General features: G+C 41.9%; 1 protein-coding gene across 1 annotated transcript in view; it reads right to left on the bottom strand.

Moving 5' to 3' along the window:
- TTC12 (tetratricopeptide repeat domain 12) overlaps window positions 1-23,638 on the bottom strand; it is a 1,640,087-nt gene that overhangs the window by 935,389 nt on the left and 681,060 nt on the right. Inside the window, exon 11 of the mRNA XM_044081062.1 lies at window positions 905-993. Within this exon, the coding sequence (XP_043936997.1) occupies window positions 905-993 (89 nt within the window). The remainder of the gene's footprint in view (window positions 1-904; window positions 994-23,638) is intronic.

Raw genomic sequence — 23,638 nt, 5'->3', positions numbered from 1 at the left:
GATCACTCTGTACCACCATTTCTTTATTATCCTGCAACTCTCTTGACTGGAGGGTTGTAATTACACATCAATCATTTGCTGACTCATCTCCATCACACAGGTTTCTTTGAAACATTTCCTCAGAATCCTGCACACATTCTCAAGTCTTGATATTTGCTTTCTCCTTCATTTCTTTCACCACTCCATCATCTCCTCCTCTCTCTCCATCTGCCTCCCTGTTTCTCAGGGCTGCCTTTGTGCCTGGAAAGGAAACATGAGGTGTTCCTCCAAAATGGGTTACACTTACAACAATGGCAAGTAGGGAAGTTCCCCGATGCCCTGGCCAAATTTCCCCTAGTAGTAGAAATACTACCTTGTGTTTCTTCCCAGAAAAAAGGCCACTAGCCTAATTGCACTAACTCAGTCAACAAAGAATAAAATTGTGGATAAGGTGAAGAGCTTAAGCTGTGACAGATGCAGAGCTGTGATGAAAGCATGCCTTCAGTGACCTTGGATGGCTGCAATGAGATCTAGAAAGGCTAGGCAATACAGAGTTATTACTTGTAAGTAGAGGAGCTCAAGGTAGTGCAAGAGATTCATAGCTGCTGAGAAGGCCTGTCTTCAGCAACTAGTCCAATAAACAAACTGTACAGATGACACCAACTTAAATGCTAAGATAACATACTTGTACCCATGTACTAAGACTGAAACATTACTGGACAGCTATACAGCTAGCACAGAAGATGCACATCATTTATAATAAGCAGTAGTTTATAAATATGGTATGCTTTGAATATTTCCTAACTACAAAAATATACAAATAGAAGGCTGATGCCATTACAGACTGTTACGTCTACTGCATTCTAAAGCCAGATAATATTTATCTTGCTTTATTTGTATTATATTTGGCAAATCTGTAACTTACCATTCCCTTTGCATACAACTAGCCAAAGATGTAGTATAGCAGCACAAAGGTCAACCTCCAGTGGATCACTCAATGACACTTGCAGACATCTGTAAAGCAATAAACACTTTGTAAGCAAGTCCTGTAAGTTATCAGGTGTTTTTAAAAATAAAGACATTTAATTTTAATGAGATCTAATTCTGTGAATTATACTGGTGCTATTTAGAATAATTTCTAAACACTGTGGTGATTCTACTATCATTCATTAACATGGCCATAGCCAGCCTTAAGTACTGGCAAACTTGGGGTAAATTGTACAAATGTCCAATGGATGCAAGTGCAAAGTGTACTATTATATAGACTGGAGAGGGGATAGTGCTTGCCTCATACATGTAAAGACTTAAAGGTAATAACAGTTACAAAGAAGGTGCATAGGACAAATTCCCCTGCATTTTGGGTCGGGATGTGATCCCTCAAAGCCAAATGTCACTGATAATTCTTTATGGTGTCTCATTTGGATGCTCACCATTGTACATTTCATCCCTGCCATTGACAAAAACTGGCACCAAATCACAAACTTAGCAGATGACTTCAATTGCAGACTTCACATGAGGGATTTCTTTCCTTGACAGAAAAATTCAATTAAATATTTGACTTTTGGAATGAATGACCACTGAATGAATGATTGTGAATTTACCTAATGTGTTGTATTGTACCAAATACACATAGGTCAATCTAGAGTAAGCTTACAAATAAAAAAATGAAAACAGATTTCAGCACAATCATAAAAATGCAAAATAAATCACTATAATAGAACAGTCTACTGAAACCAAATTGTGGACAAAAAAAGATAAACTGAAATTCTTTGTTTTTAGAATTGTTTGAGCTGTCCTAATTATAGACATTTGTTGGATTTCATGTTAAAAAATTACATTGATACCATATCTGTGAGATACTATAAACACAATTCTACCAAGCAATGATGTGACAAGAGTATTTACTTTTGATGATCTATGTAGTTTATATGACAGGCAGTTAAGACCCAGTAGATGCACAATTACATTTGATGCCTGAAGGACTGAAGAAACAAAGTATGCTTCTTCAGCTCGCTCTTCACTTTATGGTCCGGCACCAGTAGGCACTAAGACAGATCAGCCATTTTTTTTTTTAAGCTGATGTTCATCTGGACAGCTCCCTTTCCAGCCATGACACTTGCATCCTTATTTAAGCAAAGTACCTCCAGCCTTCTTCAAGGATGGTTTCAAAGCATTCTGCTCTACAAGAAGGCATCATGAGCCCACTAGTCAAAGTTCTTTCAGGTATACATGTCAATCCACATGTGTATATAAACAAATCTGAATGCAGAATTAAGGCTACAGTCATCATAATTTGGCCAGTTACTATCCTACAACTGCCCCTCACATTTTTCCACCGGTCCTGTACAATTTTGAATCCTTCTGTTGTTTAGTGGTCTGTATGTTTATTTTGCCTATTCAACATGTTTTCTGTAAAGCAGAATTTCCTGATATCAAGAGCAAAGGTTGATCCTTCATTGTGACAGATGTGTCTTCTTCTATTTACATCTTCCTTTAACCCTGACCTCAAATGATGTTTTGACCTAGTGGCATGTTCTCATTTCCATTCAGTCCTCAGAGCAGTACCATAATTTGTACTACCATTTAATTCATCTTCATAACTTTTCTATTCCATTCTTTTTATCATCTTGGTTCCCTTTTGAGCCTTTGCTTATGTATTTATATATCTTTTTCTATGTTGCCGTCAAAATCAAACATCAGCTGGGGTCTTTCCAAAGCTTTGCACATGGAAGCATTCACTTCCTTAACACAGACTCCATTCACTTGGTGAAACAGCCTAGCATACAGTAGGGCTTTGACTGCTGTTCTTCTTCCACACTTCCAGTGATTAACTGCAGCCATGGCAACCACACCTATATCTTCTTCCTGATGTGATGCCTTTAGCCTTACCCTTCCAAGGCAGTAATGCCTTGCAAGTAAGTCATCCCCTGGGTGCAGTACCTGACACCTTTTTGCATGAAAACTGAAATGTCACTTCACTGACTTCACTGTCAGCTTCCTTTAATTGTCCATCCATCACCTACTCTTGTACTTAACTTCATCCACAAAGAGACTGATCTTGTTTTCTATACCTATACTTATGTTAATGATAAAGAGATAAAAAGGACAGGTACCAAGACTGCATCTTCTGACATGAAAATACACATTGGGTCAAAGGAGGTTACTAGGCTATTGGCCCTAGGGCATTTACAAGCCTAGCCATGTTAAACCCTTGCTCCCTTATAGACCAAGATATATAGTCTATATTTGCAAGGCAAATCTGAGATCAGCACTAGTTGCAAATCTAAAATCAGCAATGGCTGCCTCTGTCCAAGAGGGACATGGGTGAAAACCTGGAGTAAATTTCCAGTTTCACATCCAGTTGTCCATGTTATATATAAATAGGGTGACTGAGGAGTTATGTTTTACATGAATTAGGAGTTTGCTCCATGGGAGACATTATCTGTCTCTCCAGCATGTCATGCTGATGTCGGAGGCTAGGTTAAGGTCCCTAGAGTGATTGACTCTTGTACCATTTGATTTGCAAATGTGCAGCATTTCCATTAAGGCAGGGTTTGAGACTGCTCTGTAGGCCGGGCACAAGTTGCCTCTAAGCAGTCTATATGAGACAGAGTACAGTGACAGGGCTTTCAGTCTTGTCCATGTAGGTCATGTGTTGTAGGCCCTGAACTTTCTTTGTGAGAAACCTCCGAGTCTCTCCAGCTGCTGCAGGTGTCTGGTAAGGTACATACAGAAGGGAGCATTGTATTCTATTGTTGGTGTAAAGAGGACTGAATACAGGGTAGTTATAACTTCCTTACCATTAGATGCTATTCCTCAACTTATGAGATGTGCAATATAGAAGGCCTTCCTTACCACTGTGGACACATGGTGATCAAAGTAAAGGTTGCTATTAAAATGCATTCCCAAATCTCTCACCACTGGGTTTGAACTTAGGGGGCTATTATTAATGTTGTAACCTGCAGGGACTTCTTTCCCGAAGGGGATGAAAATGCATTTTTTTTTAGTGGAGTCTAAGTCCATGGCTCTGGTACCAATCATTTATCTGTGTGAGCCCATTTTGTAGAATGTTGACATCGTTGGGGGTTTCCATGATTGCACCCAATCTGCAGTTGTCAGCAAACTTGGCAAGCCATAGGCCAATTATTTTCGCCTGGATTTCTGAGAAAAAGATTCAAAACAGTAGGGGGGCCCAGCATAGAACCTTGTGGAACACCACTGGTAGCAGGTCTGCTAGTAGTGGTGGAATCTCCAACTTTGATTGTATGCATTCTGTTAGTGAGTAGTTGGCTACCCATCTAATGACATATGGGTTAATCTCCAGCTGGGTGAGTTTCTCAATGATGCCTGAGTGGAGGATTGTGTTAAAGGCCTTGGCCAAGTCAAGATATGAGCATGTACTATTTTGCCTTCATCTAGAGCTTTGTTGACACTCTCAAAGAAGTCCACCAGGTTTAATAGGCATACTCTGTCCTTGACAAAGCCAAATTGGGTAGGGTCAAGAGTATGAAGGTCTCCTATATTCTTGTTGATGAGGTCCACAATGATTCTCTCCATGGCCTTGCACAAAAGGCTGGTTAGGCTTATAGATCTATAATTCCCAGGGTCAGTTCAGGGACCCTCTTTGTGCAAGGGGATTATGGTTGCTGTTTTCCACTCTGCTGGGACAAAGCCAGTACACAGACTGTGGTTGAAGAGAGTCCACACTTGTTCTTCTAACTCCTGCTTTAGACCATTTAGTAAGCAGGCTGGGATGTTATCCTGTCCCATAGGGGGTATGGTTTTGGACTTGGAGAGTGCAGTTATGACCTGCTCCTTGGTGATACTGGGTAGAGTACTGGTAACAGGTACGCTTTGGAGTATGGATGGTGGGTATGGGGGGGGGGTGAAGTTTTCACCAAGCCTGTCTGCTAGCAGGTTGTCGATATCCACAGGTTCAGTACCATCTACTACTAATTTGGCACAAAGCTGGGTCGTCCTTTTTAGAATCTGGACATAGCTATAGAATGCCTTATGACTAACCTTAGCTAGGGATTCATAATTAGCTTTAGAGGACTTTACAAGATGTCTAATTTCCTTGTTCAGGTTGTGGAGGGTGTTCTTCTGCTGAGACTGTTTCAACTTATTCTTTGACAGCGGTTTCTTTCCTTTGTTGTATAACCTATTTATGCTAGATGTCCACCAGGGTGGCTTGTTTTTTCATAAGGACCTTGTTTTCATCTGTTCAGGTATGACCAAGTCTCTACATTTGTACAGGTATTTATCCAGGGCATTTGTGAACACATCAGTATATTAGTCATTGTTGTCAGTGGTGGCAGGGGTTTGAAACTGTTTATACTATCACTTAGGAGGTTATAGTTTGCTTTGGAGAACTGTTTCAACCTTTTTGCTCCTGAGGGGTGGTCAGGAATGATCATTACTTTGAACAAAACTGATTTATGGTCGGACTTTACCAGGGAGGGTCCTACACTTGGGGTGGTGTAGATAACTATTTGTTCCAGAGCATTTCTGTTAAAGTCCAGGGACCTTAGGACAAGAATGGCTGTGCTCGTACATTTTTCCCCAATAGATGGAAGAACAGTTAAAGTCACCCAAGACCAGAGTGTTTGGCTCTATTGTGAGTGACTCAAGTAGGTCCAAGTAAGTAGTGTGGATTTCGTGGTTCATGCTGGGGGCCTTACAGCTAACAATGAAATTGATTGGGATCTTTCCTACAGTTAGTTGGACTTGGAGTAACTCTAGGAAGTCGCACTGCTTAACTAGTCTTGAGTTGTATTTGTCTTTAATGAAGATGGATACACCTCCTCCTCTGGTTCTTTCATGTTCATTTTGCAGTCTGAATGTGTGGAAGGCACTGTAGTCTTGCATGGTCGGAGTACTCTCTGAGGGTTTGAACCATGTCTCTGTGACTGCACACACATGGTGTCTTCCAAAGTAAGGAGTGCTTCCAGAGAGTGCAGTTTCTGATTTACACTCCTAGCATTAAGCACCATAACAATGGGTTTGTCTCTAAAGGAGATTTTTTAATTGGCAATTGTGTTCTTAGGACATTGCCTAAAAAAGGTACTATGGGAGGCAAGTACCTTTGCCAGTACCCGAAAGCCAAGAGGTGACAGGTGAAGAGCATCTCTGGCAAAGCAGCCTGGTCTGCTGACTATATCATCCCAGGCTGACAAATACTGGATCCCCCTGGAGTGACACCAGAAGCTAAGCCAATTGTTGAAGTCAATCATTTTTTGTTTGCATAGAGGAATCATCCTGGGTGAAGGTAGAATGCTGCTTAAGGCTAGGGACATACCTGCCTGGGACACATAATCTGAAAGCTCAGTCAGGTCTCTCTTCATATAGTCCACTGGGGTACATCTCAAGTCATTCACTCCAACATGGATTATGACAGTGTCACAACAGTGCTGGTTGCTGAGAGACCTGAGTGCATGCATGATTTGGTAGATCCTGGCACCTGACAGGCAGCTGATTGTGCCTGTCTCCTTATCCAGCCGGGTGAGGGGACATCTGTGTATCACACTATGGAGTCGCCTATGAACAAGACATTTGATTTAGAGGTGTTGTGCCTTAGGGGCTTATTGGGTGAGACACAGATATGTTTGTTTTTGTCTGTAGAGGATTCAGTAGGGACTGTATTGTGTACAGAAGGTTTAAACTTGCAAGGCCTCTGCTCTTTTGGTGAACTTCTAGTGAGTACCTCCCTATAGGTGGATTTATGTGTCGTGCACTTGGTTTGTGGAAGAGGTGGTGTGTGTGTGCTGACAACCTGTTTGATATCTGGTTTGTTATGTGAGAGAAAGAACACCGATTCCAGATTTATAGTATAGATACATTTCTCACATATTGTATTTGTATGTTGTAGGAGTAATAGGTTGTCAGTAAACATGAGGCAATTTTTACATTGCCTCAGGATGCCCATGTCAACCAGACTGGCTGGAGAAATGGTGGGAAACTGTCCATTTTGTTTGGTGTATTCTGTAGTAGGTAAGTGGGGGTGGACAAAATGGACCAGTTTCTGCTGTAGGACTAGTAAAAACTGCTAATCTATAGGGAGGTTAAGGAGTAGAGACCTGGGTTGACACCTCAAAATATGCAGCTGAATTGCTTGTCTGGACAGCAGTACACAACTGCATTGAGTAGGGATGCTTAGGAGGATTCCCTAGTAGTTATCAAGGGAAAATTTGTCTGTCTAAGTGTTTGCATTTATACACAGCAGAGCCAAACTCCACTGTGCAGCTACATGCAAATGCAGTGCTTAAATACAAACAGAACTAATTAGTTTAAACTCAAACTACCCAATGGGAGAGCCCAAAATTGAGCCCTTTTCCAACCATCCCCAACTCAGATGGGTCCTGGGCTGCACATGTCTGCCACAAGGGTGCAGAAGAGCCTTCCTAATGTAGGATTGCTGGTTTTAGAGCTCAGTAAACATCAGACAGTCTAGATTCTGCAGATCTGAATCTAGCCTGTGCTATGAAATACAGTACAACCAAGTGCAAAAAAAAAAACAGCAACAACAATGATAAAATATAACAGAATTCAGACAGATAACAATTCAAAAAGTGCAGTGCAAGCTTTAGATATACTTATTTTTTGCAGTTCTTGGTGGATGCCTCGGATTTAGTCTAGATTCTCTCCAGGTCTCAGGCTAAGTTGTCTAACTCAGAGCAGCCCTGCCAAACTCAGTGCCCATTCCCCACGTAGAGATCCCTCCCTTACTCTTACCCTCTGTGTCATTTTGTATACTTCTTCCCTTCCATATAGTTACTCCCATTTCTGTAAATCTAACAACCTGCTGCAAGGGACAGACTCGTTAAATCCAGGTTGGCAAAACACGTCTAGTTTGCACTACTCAGTTTTTCTGTCACTCAATAATAAAACTGCACCAAGTGTTTCTGGCAAGACGTCCTGGCAGTGAAACAATACTCCTGTTGTCCTAAAGCTATTTATCCTCTAGTCTTTCTTTGAGTAAAATTCTCGATAATCCTTTCTGAGGCACAGGTAAGATACACCTACTCTGTAGTTCCCAGGATTGGTTTTAGCTGCCCCTTTCATGAAATGGCACTGCTGTGGTGCACATCTAATTTTGGAGGAATACATTCTCTACTAAGGATCTGTTGAATGTGACTGGATGTACCAGCACAGCTGTCAGTCATTTGTGGGTTCTTGTGTGTCATCCCATTCGGACCGTAGATTTGATCTTCTTCAGGGCTAGAAACTCTCCACCTGTTATCAAATTTAATAGCAGTGACTATCATGTTATGAAGTCAAATGAGAAACATAACTACAAGAAAATATTCAAGTTAGGAACTTGACAGTTTTAGTATCAGAATGACTGATCATGCACTGCTTAAGATTACAGTCTGTAGTCTGACGTTTTTATCAAGATAAACAATGCAATACGTTGATCCCCATGCTCTTTAACTGCAACACAAGAATGGTTTTAGCTCAGCTCAGTAAAGTCAGCTTCAGCTGTTTACTGCTGCTTCTGAAATTACTTGTGAAAGCAATATAAGTGGTGTTTTACTAGATGCAAAATACAGTATGCTGCTTTCTTGGGGTTATCTTGCTTTCTTTGAATCATATGACATCAGTTTCATGCATAGCTCTCAACCTCTTAGCTCAAGAAATCTGGACAAAGCCAAAAATATGAGGAGACAAAGGGTCAAAAATAGGGACAGATTTTAAATATTGCTTTTACAAATGTAGAAAATTTCTAGAATAACAGAATTTGAGTCAGGAAGTATTTTTGGTACTTTCTTATTATAGCGGCCTTGGGCGATGCAGTTCAGAGAAGAAATATTACTACCAAGGGAATCAGAAAGGCTTCAGTGGTTGTTAGCCTACTATATACCTAGGAACCGATGAACTAAGACACTAAAAACATTAAACAGCTGTAAATGACAGACAGTTCTTTTAAACATGCCTGGGTGCTTCAAGTTTCAAATAAAATTAATCGAGTCCATAATCAAAAATAAACAGGAAAATACACGAGTTTCTGGTTTAGATTTCTGTGCATGTAAGACGTTTCCCACATTCAAACAGCAATCCATACAGACAGAAAAGCTGCACTTGAGTTTCAGACTTCATAAAATTCATGCTAATTCAAAACCCGTTATTCTAGCAATTTTCTAAGTTACAAGAACAATATTTAAAAGCTATCCCTGATTTTCAGCCTTTGTCCTCTATCATAGTTTTTGGCTTTGTACAAAATTCTTATGCTAAGATGTTGAGAGGTGTGTGCTGATTAATAACATAGCTAATAACCAACTGTCAGTGAATGAGGGACATCTAATTTTTGTTTTTCCCAAAATGTAAGCAATAACTGAGTAGTTCAAACGAGTCACTCAGGAAAACCGTATACATACATTCTAGTAAACCGCAATAATAAGGAGGTACCATATTTTCTTGGGGGGGGGGGGTGATGAAATTTTATTATTAAAAGAGAAAGAAATGAAATGGCAGTTAAAATTGAATGCCATTAAGATGCCAGGGTTACATGATTTTATTTCTATTGCACCTATGCTCAAGTGTAAGGCTAAAATGTATTCCTAATTTTTATTAATTAATTTTTTTGTGTGTTTCCTTATGTGTTTTGAAAGTTATACATTTTTTGTATTTGATATGTGATTTTATGAGTATTTCACATCGCTTTAACATATTAAGAGGATTTTACATTTTTTAAGAATCTGCATTCTCCTATAAGTTTTTTTATTGGATAACTGCAGTAATTAGGTTTATGGGTAGTATAAAAAGGATGTATTATGTCATTCTGATGGTCTACTTTGTAGATGAAAATGCTAGATCATTAAACTTATTTTATTATTTGGTAGTCCTGAGTTTTGTGGCTTCCAGTGTTATCATTCAGTGTTTCACTACTTGTTCGCTTATATGGTTATAGTATTTTTGGTTCATTTCTGTGGTGCCACTATTTTAAGGGAACGCCTTAAAAGTATTGGTGGACGTTGAGTATGGATCCCTTGGATGACTTTCCACCTATTTTTTCGCTTGTGTATCATGAGGGGTTTCAGCGATTGCAGTCTGAAATTTCCATAGTGAAAGGCGAACTTACTAGGCTCATAGACCTTTTGAGCCAGTTGGGGAATGGTAACCATCCATCCAGCAATATTTTGTCATCCATTACATCACTTCCTGTTCAGACAGGATCAGATCGCCAGGACATTTCAAATACGTCGACGGACTTCTGCTTGGAGCATGTTTCGGATGTTAACAGTGGAGTTGGAGTCAATATTCAACAGGACGAAGAGCGAGGGTCTACGAATCACAGCATTCACATTTCCCACATTGTTCCAAGTCCGAAAGAAGAGGACTATCTTCGAACTGGGGCTAGACCAAAAACATTTAGGACATATGCTACTACTGCTAATTCTGCCAAAGGTACGAATTATAATGTCAAGTCTGTTTTTTCACAATGTACTGCTGGCATTGAACAAGCAAAAGTAAACAATTTGAAGAAACATGCAGTTAATTTTGAACAGATTGTTACTAGTGAATTTGTGTTTAATCAAGAAACTGCAGGCAATGTTAATCATGGACAAGATTCTCACAGTTATGAATCACTGAAAGACTGTAGTCTTACTTTCAGCAAACATCTTTTTAAGATCAAATCTTTACAGTTGGACAATGCTTACTTGAACAAATGTTTAGAACTTAAAATTGTTCCTAAAGGATTATGTTTTTTAAAATGCCTTTGGAAATAGATTTGGATGTGAATGTAATGAATGCATTTTCTATGTTTCTTGATAACTGTGGTTTTGAATTCATTAGGCTATTAATTACAAACAATGATGCTAAAATCAATGTTTTACTTAGTGAAGCTGAAAAACTGGACACTGATATTCGTAATGATTTAATTTTTACGCAATGAGAAGAATTTTATAGGAAACAATTTGACTTTGTTAATAATAAATGTAAAAAGACACACAATAAAAAGAATAAGAAAATATTGAGAGATGCTAACCATTATCAAAATAAACAAGCGTACCCTTGGGACAAACATAGTGGTAACTCTAAGAGAATATCAGAGAATAATAGTAAATCTTTGGAGAATGATGGGGGACATGGAACTGTTATTACCTCACAGAAACATTTAAACTTTCATTACCAAAACAGGAAGAGATACAATCAGGGGTTTGGGTACACCAAGGATTCTGGGCAAGATTCTTATCATTACCCTTAAAAGAATTACCAGTGGAAACCAAGAAGGGTGTGATAGCAAAGTCAAATTCGATTGTAGTGGAGAAATGTGTGCATAAATACAATGGTTTTAATATTTACAATTATGCTAACACTAATATAATGAAAGAACACTTTTCCTTGTTTATGAAAGGGTTGAAATTTATACACACACAAAAGTCTGATTTACTGGGTACTTTAATGGAAACCAAATTATATTTTAGGAAATTGAATTTAGCATTATATTTTAGTAAGAAGGAAAGTTATGTACCTAATGTCAATCCTGGCCATCAGATTAGAAGGCCAGAAATTTTTAACCTCCCATTACAACCCACTTTAGCTATTGTGGAGGGAGCCATTATTGATGACATATTTAAGCTAGAGGCTGGACTTAGTTATAGAAGATTTAATAGCTATAATATGACCAAAGATGAGTACTTGTTGTTTGAGAATTTGATGAATGATGGATCAGTGAAAATCATCCAATTGGGGAAAGGAGGGGGTATCGTATTACACGACTCCCTTGAATATTATCATAAAATGTTGAATATGCTGTCCTACACTACTAATGTACATACCACTCTATCCCTTAATGAAATTAACATTGCTTACCAAAGAATAGTTATATAGAAGAATACGTTTTTGGAAGGATGTATTGATAAATCATTGTATCACTTTCTGAAGGTAAAAAAAAAATCATGGCTACAATATTTGGTATTCCAAAAGTCCACAAGAGTACACAGAATCCACCATTTTGTCTAATAGTGTCTGGAAGTTTATCTAAATTTATGTTATTGACACTTGGTTAAAGTCAACTTATGGTAGGGTTGACCATTTATTAGTGGATTCTTGTGACTTTTTAAGTAGACTGAAGGCAGAACTGTGGAAAAAGGACTTGATATTTTTAACTACTGACATTTATTTATTTATTTATTTTACATTTGTTGACCGGGATAGTCTGACTGGATACATGTCCATTTTCAGCAGAGGCCCGGGGAGAAAAGCTCCAGCATAGTCACAATTACAGATTGTTACATATAGTAAAGCATATGATGTAAAAATCAATTTACATACTTCTACAATACATCCTAGCTATAGCAACCACAAAATACGAAAGTTCTCATACAGATTTTTAAAACATGTTAGCTTAAAAATAAGACAATTATAAATTTTGAGTTTAGTTACTATACATTGTTCTTGTTAGGGGTTACAGGTCTCTTCCCTAGGTTGTCCATTTAGAAAAGATTTAAGGGCTTCAGTTTATGGTCAGAAGTAAGTCAAGGAATTATAGAGATAGATCATTTGAGATTTTAAGGTTAAAGTTTTTGAACTTGTATGATCCAGAGGAAAAGTATGACCTTGGTTTAACGAAGAGGAGCTAATCTGGGTTAGAGCATTCGCAAAGCCAATGTGACTTAAAATGGAGTTTTAGACACTTCTTGAATTGGACTAAGAATGTAGTAAGAGTAAGGTTGGAGGGGAGGGAGTTCCATATTTTCCCAATGGCGTTGACATTTGACATAGTGGATTTGTATACAAGCATTCCTAAAGGTTTGGGGTTGGAAATGTTTTTTGATGGTGTCAATAGACCTTCAGGATTAGATAATGATAAGGCCATTTGGTGTTGGAAATGATGAGTTTAGTTTTGGAGAATAACTTTATATTTTTTGAGGGTGAGTACTACAAGCAGATTTGGTGTGTTACTATGGGAGCCTCTTGTGCTCCCATATTTGCTAATTTAGTATTATTAGAGTGGGAACAACAAAATGTTATAAATAGTACATTTAAAGACCATCTACACATTTATTTGAGATTTTTGGACGATATATTCATCTTGTGGAAGGGATCCCATGAAGAGATTAATCTGTTTTTAGATTATTTGAATAGCAGTGCCTCCTTTTTAAAATTTACACACCAAACTAGTTCCGAGAGTATAAGTTATTTAAACACATATATAACCTTAACAGATATTAGGTTTAAATTCACAAAAATGTTAGGTCAAGGCACCAAAATACCAAATAAGTGCCAAGGGAAACAAAGACAAAGCCCAGAAAAAATAAAATGATTTTATTCAGCCAGAATAAGTCACTCAAAGCGCATTAACACTCGTAAAGATACATTTTCATCATTAAAACTTCATCAGATGTGGACTGCCAGATTTGGCATTTCCACATAACAAGTGTTTCCATCCACAGCCGCCATAGTTCCCGATTGCTAACTACTAAGCAACAGACTAATCCTCTGATTGGTTGTTTCTTCACAGCAATTAAAATTAAAGGAAGTATAGTGGGAATTGCTGTGTAAATTATGAATTTTCCTCCCCCATTCCAAGGACATGCAGCAGGTGGATTGGACACTTCATATTTACTCTAGCTGTAAGTGCATGTGCGAGTGTGTAGTATGAATGAACTACAGAGGCAGGGCTAGCCACCTAGCGGTGTAATCCTTGGCTCTAGATGACTGTCGATATTGAAGTGACACCCCACCCCATGTGAAAAAATGGGAAAAGGGGTTGAGGATGGATTGATGTAACAATTAATATGGAAATTATCATAGCAGGGGATTTTAATTGTAACTTGAGACTGCAGAAAAAGAAAGAGTGCAATATTAAGTTAGCGTATGATATTATAAAATGTGGCAATTAAGGATTTGGGATCAAAGCACATGGACTTATAAAAGAAGAAAAAAGAGAACTGAAATAAACTACTTTTTTGGTATCATAAAGTTTATCAATAGTGGAAGAATGCATTTTAATGACAGGATTTTCAGATCATATGGTATTTTGAATTGAGATAAAAGGAATTTTTGAGTGAATAAAAATAGAAAAGGGATTAAAATAAAAAAATGAAGTGAAATGGGATAACATAGGTTAAAAAGAAAAGTTGAAATTGTGCCAGGATCATGTGGGGATGAGAGAATTCTATAAGGATTGGTCACAATGGTGGTTAAGTTTTAAAAGAAGTATAAAAATGTTATATGACAAGGAAAAAAATAAATATGGGTAAAGTAAAATATAAAAAACTAAATAATGATGCTACTGACTGCTTGGAAAGGAGTGATGAACATTTTATTAGGAAGGACTAAGAATTATATGAATTAAATAAAAAATAGAACATTTATTGTTTAAGCAAAGATATTTTTGCAAGGAAAAAAGAAGTTGCACCATATTTAAGTAAAATAGTTAAAGAGAATAACGATGTTATGAGGGAATTAAATGATTAATTGGGTAAAGTATATAATACACAACAGAAAATCTTGGAAACAGTAGAAGCGTACACGCTCTAGGGACCTTAACCCTGTCACCACAATCAACAGAACATGCTGGAGGGATATATTCCTGTCCCAGAGACTTCCCATACTCTGGAACAGACTACCTATCTATGTCAAACAGAGCTCCTCATTAGCACTCTTCAAGAAAAATCTTGATGATTGGATGGGAAATGGGAAATTCACCCCGTGGATCACTTCCGTGGCTCTGCTCGACAGGGGCACAGGAAAATAATTTTCTTGGGTGGCGAAAGCCAGGGTACATTTTTTGGCTAGGTTTGTATGGGCCCTAGGGCTGATAGCCTAGTACCTACCTATGAACACATCATTTGAAGGACAGAGGATAAACATTAGTAAGGAATGGGACGTGTATTCAATATCTGACAAAGATAATAAAGATTTAGAAGAAAAAATAGAGAAAGAAAAATTAGAGCAAGTTTTGAAAGTAGTGAATCTAGTTTCTATGGCATGACCTGATGGTATTGAATATACTATGTATAAGGATACGACAGTGGTTCAAAAAGAATGGTTTATAAGTATATTAAATGAATGGCTGAATAAATGATTTATGTATAAAGAATTGTATAGGGATGTAGCTAGATTTATACAGGTTCATAGATGTGTGCTAGGCTAATGGTCCTGGAGCCTTTACAAGCCTAGGCCATAGGATTACCTTGGCATAATGCCACACGACCTTGGTTCCTAGTGCCTCTCTCAAGTAGAGCCACTGGAGTGATCCCCGGGGTGAATTTTCTATTTCCCATCCACTCATCAAGATTTCTCTTGAAGAGGGCCAGTGAGGTGCTCTGTTTGACATGTATGGGAAGTCTATTCCATAGCATGGGTAGTCTCTGGGTTATGAACCTGTCCCTCCAGCATGTTCTGTTAATTGTGGTAATGAGGTAGAAGTCTCTGAAGCAAGTGCTGCAGAGGGAAAAAGGTGATAAATGAGAATTACAGAATTGGAGACTAATAGCATTACGGATTACAAAATTTTCATGAAAATTAAAAAAAATATTGGAGAAGAAAGTAGGTAAGATTGTAAAGGGATATACATATGGTATAAAAGGAAAAAGGGCTCCGGATTTATTACTGATAATCAGGGAAATTATAGATGATATACTGTAGAGAAATTTACATGCAGAATTAATGGTGGGAGATTTAAGCATGGCTTTTGATTAGATTCATCGTTGGTATAATGGGAAATATTTTAAATTTATAATATAAGTGAAAAGATTAAAAACACTTTATATTACAGAGTACAAGTACAATACAGTCAAATCATTAGCAAATAGGTGGTTTAGTGAAGATATACAGTTTGAGAAAGGGATTAGAGAAGGCTGTCCATTGAGTAGTATTTTATTTGTGTTGTAATGAACATGATATTTACACAGGTGAAATAAGCATGCCACTGATGAGTTATACTTCAAATGAAGGGATAAAGATACCGATTATGGCACCATACCCACACTATATTGTTATTTTCACTAAAGATGAGGTATGTATGAGTAGAGTGATGAAACACCTACAGAAAACTATTAAAGTAATAATGTTTTCAATAAATAAAGAAAAAAGTCAAGGATTGGGATATGAAAAGATTGGAGGGCTTAAATTTAATATGACAAAAATAAAAATTATTGGAATATGGTCTGGAAGGCAAGACATTATAGAAACAGTATGGAAAGAAAAATGAGAAATATGTGTTTATTTTGGAAATCGTTTACATTGTCTTTTAAAAAGAGTGTATTTAATTAACTCTGTTTTGTTAGCTAAAATTTCTTATCTAGCAGGGGTTTTCAGTTTGCTTCTGGCTTTAGAAAAATAAGTATATATTTTTTCTTTCATTCAGGGATACAGGTTGAACCCAGTGGAATGGTTTAATTTATTTAAATCAAAAGGATGACAGAAGAGCTTGTTTTAACAAAGAAATAGAGAACTATCAAGATAAAACCATAGAAAATGAATGTGAAAATGATTGAAAAAGGAAGGAAAGTATGGTACAATAACATTATAGAAAACTATTTTCTGATATATCTGTGGAAAGGGTTGCATAAAGAAATAAGGAGCACAATACAGCAAGAATGGCAAGATGTAAAGAAATAATAGAGTGCCAAGATTTTTTATGGAGACTGACAACACAAAAATTACCAAGACAACTATACCTTATAAAAGTAAAAAAAGATCAGATGTGTTTGCATTGTGGAGAATTTGGAAATGCTGAGCATGTGTTTTTGGGATGTAAAAGAGTTAAAAGATTATGGAAAAAGATTTTAGACTGGAATTGTATGGAGGGATTTAAAAAAGTAAGCAGTACAGACATAGATATAATAAGAAGTTATGTGCTCACCATAACGTTCCATCTGAGTAGGTAAACTTAATTTGTCTGCAACCTTTGGGAATCGGATCCGACCTCGGATCCGAGCCAGCAATCTTTCATAGCTTAGATCCGAGCTCCTAGCTCCTCCCCTTCACCCATAATCCCCTGCCAACCCTGAATGACCTCAGATCAAGTTTGCCCATAACCAATAAGGCTGAGTAAGGAAACTAACTACCTTCCTTAAAGGGCAGAGTAAAACCTCTGGCCAAATAACATCCGAAGGTCAGGGGGAAGGAGGGTGGGACGGTTGCAGACAAATGAAGTTTACCTACTCAGATGGAACGTTATGGTGAGTACATAACTTCTTAATTTGAAGTAGTTAACTTCATTTGTCAGCAACCTTTGGGACAGAGTCCCCAGCTACCTAGACCTTGGGCGGCCTTCATGGAAGGATGTTCCGGAGCACTGCAGAGCCAAAGGATGCTCTCCCTCTAGAGATAATATCCAATTTATAATGGTTGATGAAGGTATGAGGTGAAGCCCAAGTGGCTGCTGAACAAATATCATCCAGGGGTACTCTAGACTGAAAGGCAGCAGAAGTAGACATGGACCGAGAAGAGTGGGCACGGACTCCATGAGGTGCGGGCCTGCCAGAACTTTCATAAGCCAAAAGGATGCATTGCGAAATCCACCTCGACAAGGTGACCTTCGACACAGATTTACCTAAGTTAAATTTGGCAAAGGAGACTAACAACTGGTCGGACTGTCTATGACCAGCCATTCTATGAATGTAAAAATGTAGCTGTCTATGCACATCTAAAGAATGTAGTTTGTATTCTCCTTTGTTCTGGTATTCAGGAAAGAAAACTGGCAGATTAATGGATTGGTTAATATTTGCCTTGGAAGCAATCTTAGGAAGGAATGAGGGATTGGTCCTGAGGTAAACCCTATCCTTGTGGAATGTCAAGTAAGGAGGTTTTACACATAGGGCTTGAAGTTCAGAGACCCTCCTAGTTGAAGTAATAGCGATGAGAAAGTCTGTTTTCCATGACAAATGTTTGAGATCAGCTGAAGCTGCAGGTTCAAAGGGGGGAGGCTGTCAAGGCCTGAAGTACTAAAGTCAAATCCCAGGGTGGCACTACTTCCTTTACTGGAGGTCTGAGTAGGAAGGTGCCCTTCAGAAAGGTCTTACATAACTTCGTGGTGATCAATGGACCCAATTCATGTCCCACGTGGTAATGAGAGATAGCTGCTAGTTGAACTTTGACTGTGGAACAGCTAGCCCCCTGATGAAAAAGCCCTGAAAGGAAATCCAAAACGGTGGGCAACGGAGCTGTGAAAGGGTCCAGGTTCTGACGCTCTGCCCAAATAGCGAAATGTCTCCATTTACTACTATAGACTTTCCTAGTAGAAGGCTTGTGTGCTGCTACTAGGATAGCTTTAACTGGGGAGGAGATACCGGGAGTCCTAGCTATGAGTGGAACTGGAGCAACCAAGCCGTAAGCTTGAGATTGTCCAGGTTCGGGACTGGGAGGCCTAGGGGGTGGGAAATCAGATCCGGGAGGGGATCTAGAATCCAAGGCGGATTCACCAGATGAGACCAGAGGTAAGGGAACCAAGCTTGACGAGGCCAGAATGGGGCAATGAGGATCATTTTGCTCCCCAACCGACTGGCTTTCTGTAGAAGCTTCAGCATCAGAGGTAGAGGGGGGTAAGCATAGAGTAGACCGGGAGGCCAAGCATGCACCAGAGCATCTCTCGGGGATTCCCCTTTGGGGGGAATTAGAGCAAAGTAGCTGTTACATTTCATGTTTGAAGGAGAGGCGAAGAGATCACAACAGGGTCGTCCCCATATGGCAAATATCTGCTTCGCTACCTGGGGATTGAGAGACCACTCGTAAGGAGACAGTATGGTGCGACTGAGTTTGTCCGCCAGGATGTTGGACCGTCCCGGAATGTTCGTTGCAATAATAAAGCAGTTGGTGGAGATCGCCCATTCCCACACTCTCATAGCTTCTAGACAGAGTGGGTAGGACCTGGTTTCCCCCCTGTTTGTTGATGTACCAGACCACAGACATGTTTTCTGACTGAACTGCAACTGTTCCTGTAGGAAGAAGGCTATGAAGTGCTTGCAACGACAACAGCACTGCCCTCATCTCTAGAACATTTATGTGCAATGAGGTCTCTGTATCGTTCCACGTGCCTTGGACCGTCCTGCCTGCATAATGCCCCCCCCACCCGAGGTGAGAGGCGTCCGTTGTCACCATGGTGAGTGGAGGGGCCATGTAGAAAGGGCGTCCCGCTTGGAGGTCCGGTGATTGCAACCACTATGCGAGAGCCCTTTTGCAAGCCTTGCTGAGGGGAATGGGGTGACTGAGAGGGTATCGACAGAAGGACCATTGGACTTGGAGAGTCCACTACAAAATTCTCATGTTCAGGCGAGCCATGGGGAGCAGGGTAATTGCGGCCGCCATGGAGCCCAGCGCCCTCAGGACCAATCCCGCTGGGGGAGCCGATGATAGTAAAATGGCCCGCACATGTAAGTCACTCGGTGGTTAAGAAGGCTAGTAAGTTGTTGGTATCTAATCTGGCCCCGATAAAGTCTATCACCTGAGTCGGGTTGAGAAAGGATTTGTCCGTGTTGACTGTGATCCCCAGCCGGGGAGCAAGGTGGAGAAAGTAATTCCTGGCTGAGCAGAGTAGATGCCTTGTTGGGGCGGTCAGGAGCCAGTCGTCTAGGTACGGAAACACCTGCATTCCCTGGAGCCTCAGGTGGGCCGCTATCACTGCTAATACCTTGGTGAACACCCTGGGGGCTGAGGTGAGACCAAAGGGAAGGACCCTGAACTGATAATGACTGGCTCCTAGCCGGAAGCGGAGAAACCTCCTGGATCGTTTGTCCATCAAAATGTGGTAATACGCATCCTTGAGGTCTATTGAGCACATCCAGTCGCTCTCCCACAACAGGGGGAGAATGGATTGAAGAGTGACCATCCAGAACTTCTCTTTGGTTACTGACAGGTTCAGGAGGGAGAGATCGAGGATTGGCCTTAGGTCCCCCATCTTTTTTGGCACCAAAAAGAACCTGGAGTAGTAACCCGATCCGAACTGGTCTGGGGGGACGTGTTGGATGGCTCTTTTTGCTAAGAGATGTTGAATTTCCGCCACTGCAGCCTCCCTCTGATCGGGTGGGACGTCGGGGAGGTGTTTGGGTTGGTGAGGGATGTGAGAAAAGGGAATATGGTATCCTCTGGATATGATGCGAAGCACCCAGCGATCTGTTGTGATGGACTCCCAAGCTGCCAGGTGCCTCGAAAAATGTCCCCCAACTGCCTCCAGAGAGGAGCAGTCGGGCAACCCCTCAGGGTCACTGGGTGGGCCGGTCAGAAAAGGCTTCTCTGGACCCACCATTCCTCGGGCCCCCTCTGCCTCTAGGGCGGCATCCACCCTGTCCTCCTCTGCCATGGAAGGACTGGGGATCCGGAGCAGACTGGGATTGTTGCGACTTCTGGAACCACATCTTCTTCTGTCCCTTTTGGTTCTTGGAGAAGGACCTCAGGGGAGCAGAGAAGTGGACTCCGACGGCAGACAATGTCTTCCCGTCCTTTTCACTCTGGACCAAAGTCTCGCGAATGGTCTTGCCAAACAGGGCAGAACCATCAAAAGGGGCATTCACAAATGACGCCTTGAAGGGTTCCATGAAATCGCAATGCCGGAGCCAGGCCTGACATCGCATGACGAGGCCTGCTCCGCTGGCTCTAGCGGCTCCCTCTGTGGCGTGGGACAACAGCCGCATAGAGGTGTTAGATATGGACCTGAGAGTGGCCATCCGAGTGGAGTACAACCGTTTGTCCTCCACCAATATGGACTCCGGGGGAGACGCAGCGTACTCTTTGATAAGGTCCCGCTACAGTCGAATAACATGTGCCATGCAGTTCAGAGACCTCACCGAGAAGGTCACTGAACTAAAGGCCCGCTTCCCTAAATGGTCCATCAAATGGGACTCCATGCTCGGTGGATGGACCGAGGGACTCTCCTGAGCTAATTCCCTCTTGGTGGCCACCGCCACCAACATGGTATCTACAGGGGACCCTTGCTCCAATGGGACCTCTCGGAGGTCGGACTAAGGATCTTGTCCGGGCATTTGGGGACTGGCTCCACAGTGTCCGGCTCCTTCCACTCCCTAGTGGTAATAAGGACCACTAAGGGGTCGGGCGGAGGGGACACCCAAGAGGTAGATGGTCCTGCTTCGAATGCCTCCAGGAACACAGATTCATCCGAGGAAGCCTTGGGGGCAGACCACCCCCCTCTTATCCTGAGCATTTCCATGATGTCTCCGAAGGAGACATCCTCGGGGGGGTGACCTAGGGGAGCCTTCCCCTTCATCCAAATCCGTGTCATCAGTCAAGGACTCAGGGGAGTCCACGTGCCTCCTCTTGCACTTTCGCTTGTGAGGGACGTCCTCGGGGGGGCTGTCCGAGGACGTCTCACCAGCCATGTCCTGTTCCAAGGGAATGACCTGGGACATCAAAGCAGGCTGTCCCTGGGGCCAGGTGATGGAAGCCGGACCCAACAGAGAGGGAGTGCGGGGTGGAGCCATAGCAAGGACCGGGGGCCTGGAAGCACTCGACAGTGCCCTCTCCACCACATCGAAAGCCGAAGGAGAGCCGCTCTCTCTCAGATCCGAGAGCAAGCCCTTGCTCGGATCCGATGGATGGATAGGGGTCGGCGCCAAAGCCATTGGATCCGACGGACCAGTGTGCTCCGACCTAGACGGAGCCGAAGACGCACTGATTCCCTCAGATCCGACGCTCAGCCCACGGCTCTGAGAGCACGGATCCGACAAAAATGGACCCAACAGGCTCGAGGGAAGAGTCGGTGCCGAAGTACCCGATACTGCCGGTGCCGACCCACCTCCGGCTCCAAGGCTGCTCGGCTCCGAACCCGGAAAGTGGGTCGGAGAAGGAGCTATTGGGGCAAAGAAAGGTGTCGAGCTCCCCCCCCCCCCGGAGGGGGGGGGAGGCAGGAGCACTCCCATCTGCAGTTGGGCCTGGAGAAACCTTGGCATCATCCGGTCCAAATCTGCTTCAGAAAGGCTGCGAGTCGATCTCGACGAGGCCACTGAGGCTGGCTGGGAATGCCGCCTCGATGACCTCGGAGATCGGGTCTCCTCCTCCTCGGGGCCCGGTGAGAAGCACAGAGACAGGATCCGAGAAGGGGGAGACCGGGAAGCCCTGGAGGGAGGAGACCGCTTAGCTGGGGGGGGCCGAAGCGGAGGCCTCGGCCCGCTGCTTGTGGTGCTTCTCCCTCCTTTTTTCTTTCCTGGCCTCCCTCTCCTCCGGAGCTGCAGCGGGAGTTTGAGTCCCGACCAGAGGGAGAGAGGCAGGAGTGGCTGCCACCGAAGCCGGGGAGGAGGCCACAGAAGCACCGGAGGCAGAAGCCGAATCCAGGGGCAAAAGTCCCGCTAGGATCAGCTTCGACCTCCGGTCCTTCAGTGCCCTGGGGTTGAACGCCACGCAGATGGAACACCCAGAGCAAAGGTGTTCAACCCCAAGGCACCGCACACACTGAGTGTGGCCATCTGCTGGGGAGAGCTTATGGCCACACTCGGTGCACTTGGAAAAGATGGGTTTTGGGGCCTCAGACATTTTAAATAAAGATCCACTCGTTAGGCTCCAAACACACAACACACAGAACGCTACGACCAGCGAAGGGGAGGGAGGGTAAGTTTTAACCAAAAAGGAGGTATAAACTAGGGTAGTTTTAGTCAAAAAAGGGAACCTGACCACACAACACTCTGTCAACTTAAGGGGATAATAAAAAAATTGAAAAACTCTCACAAAAACCCTACGACACCAGGAGCTCAAAACCTCGCTGCTGACAAGAAGCGCGGCAGACTAGATCTGAGGTCAGTCAGGGTTGGCAGGGGATTATGGGTGAAGGGGAGGACCTAGGAGCTCGGATCTAAGCTATGAAAGATTGCCGGCTCGGATCCGAGGTCGGATCCGATTCCCAAAGGTTGCTGACAAATGAAGTTAACTACTTCAGATCAGAATAAGAAGTTATGTACCTACCATAACGTTCCATGTTAGTTGTCTTCTTGCCTTCTTTCTTGCTGGATGGGTTCAGAGCCGATCCTTGGCTACGACTCGGAAATCTACTAAAGCTCGAGAGCTATTTACGGGCTCGAGGCCCTCCCTATATCCCACAATGCTAGGCATCAGATCCCCAGATCTCGTTTGGCAGAGCTAACACCAAGGAAAGATTCAAGGACACCTGTCCAACCACAAGGAAAACTATAGTACAAAGACAGAGGAGGACACAATGTACATCAGAGTTGTCCAGAGAAAGAAGGCCTCAAAAGGGGTCTCTTCTCGGTCTGTCCAGGCTAGGGGGATGGAGGGTAGGACGCAAGAAAGAAGGCGAGAAGAAGACAACTGACATGGAACGTAATGGTAGGTACATAACTTCTTAATATTAAGTTGTCTATCTCGCCTTCATTCTTGCTGGATGGGACAGCGTCCCTAGCACCTTAGTCCTGGGTGGCTCATTGGAACAGACTCTTGAGCACAGTGGAACCAAACTCAGCTCTATTCCTAGAGGCCACATCCAACTTATAATGCGAAATGAATGTATGAGGAGTGGCCCAAGTGGCTGCGGCACAAATAGATTCCATTGGTAGTCTTGCTTGAAAGGCTACTGACGTAGCCAATGCTCTGGTGGAATGACCTTTAGGTTTAGCAGGGAGTTGTTTATGTCTGAGTTGATAAATCAAGGTAATAATAGAGGACAACCACCTGGATAAGGTTACTTTGGAAACTGGCCGTCCTTGTTTGCCCTCAGCATAGGATAGGAAAAGTTGGTCTGATTTTC

This window comes from Protopterus annectens, chromosome 8.part0 (genome assembly GCF_019279795.1).
Source record: "Protopterus annectens isolate FY-2018-M chromosome 8.part0, PAN1.0, whole genome shotgun sequence".
In the NCBI taxonomy this organism is placed as follows: Eukaryota; Metazoa; Chordata; order Ceratodontiformes; family Protopteridae; genus Protopterus; species Protopterus annectens.
This window is presented reverse-complemented; position numbering and strand designations above follow the sequence as displayed.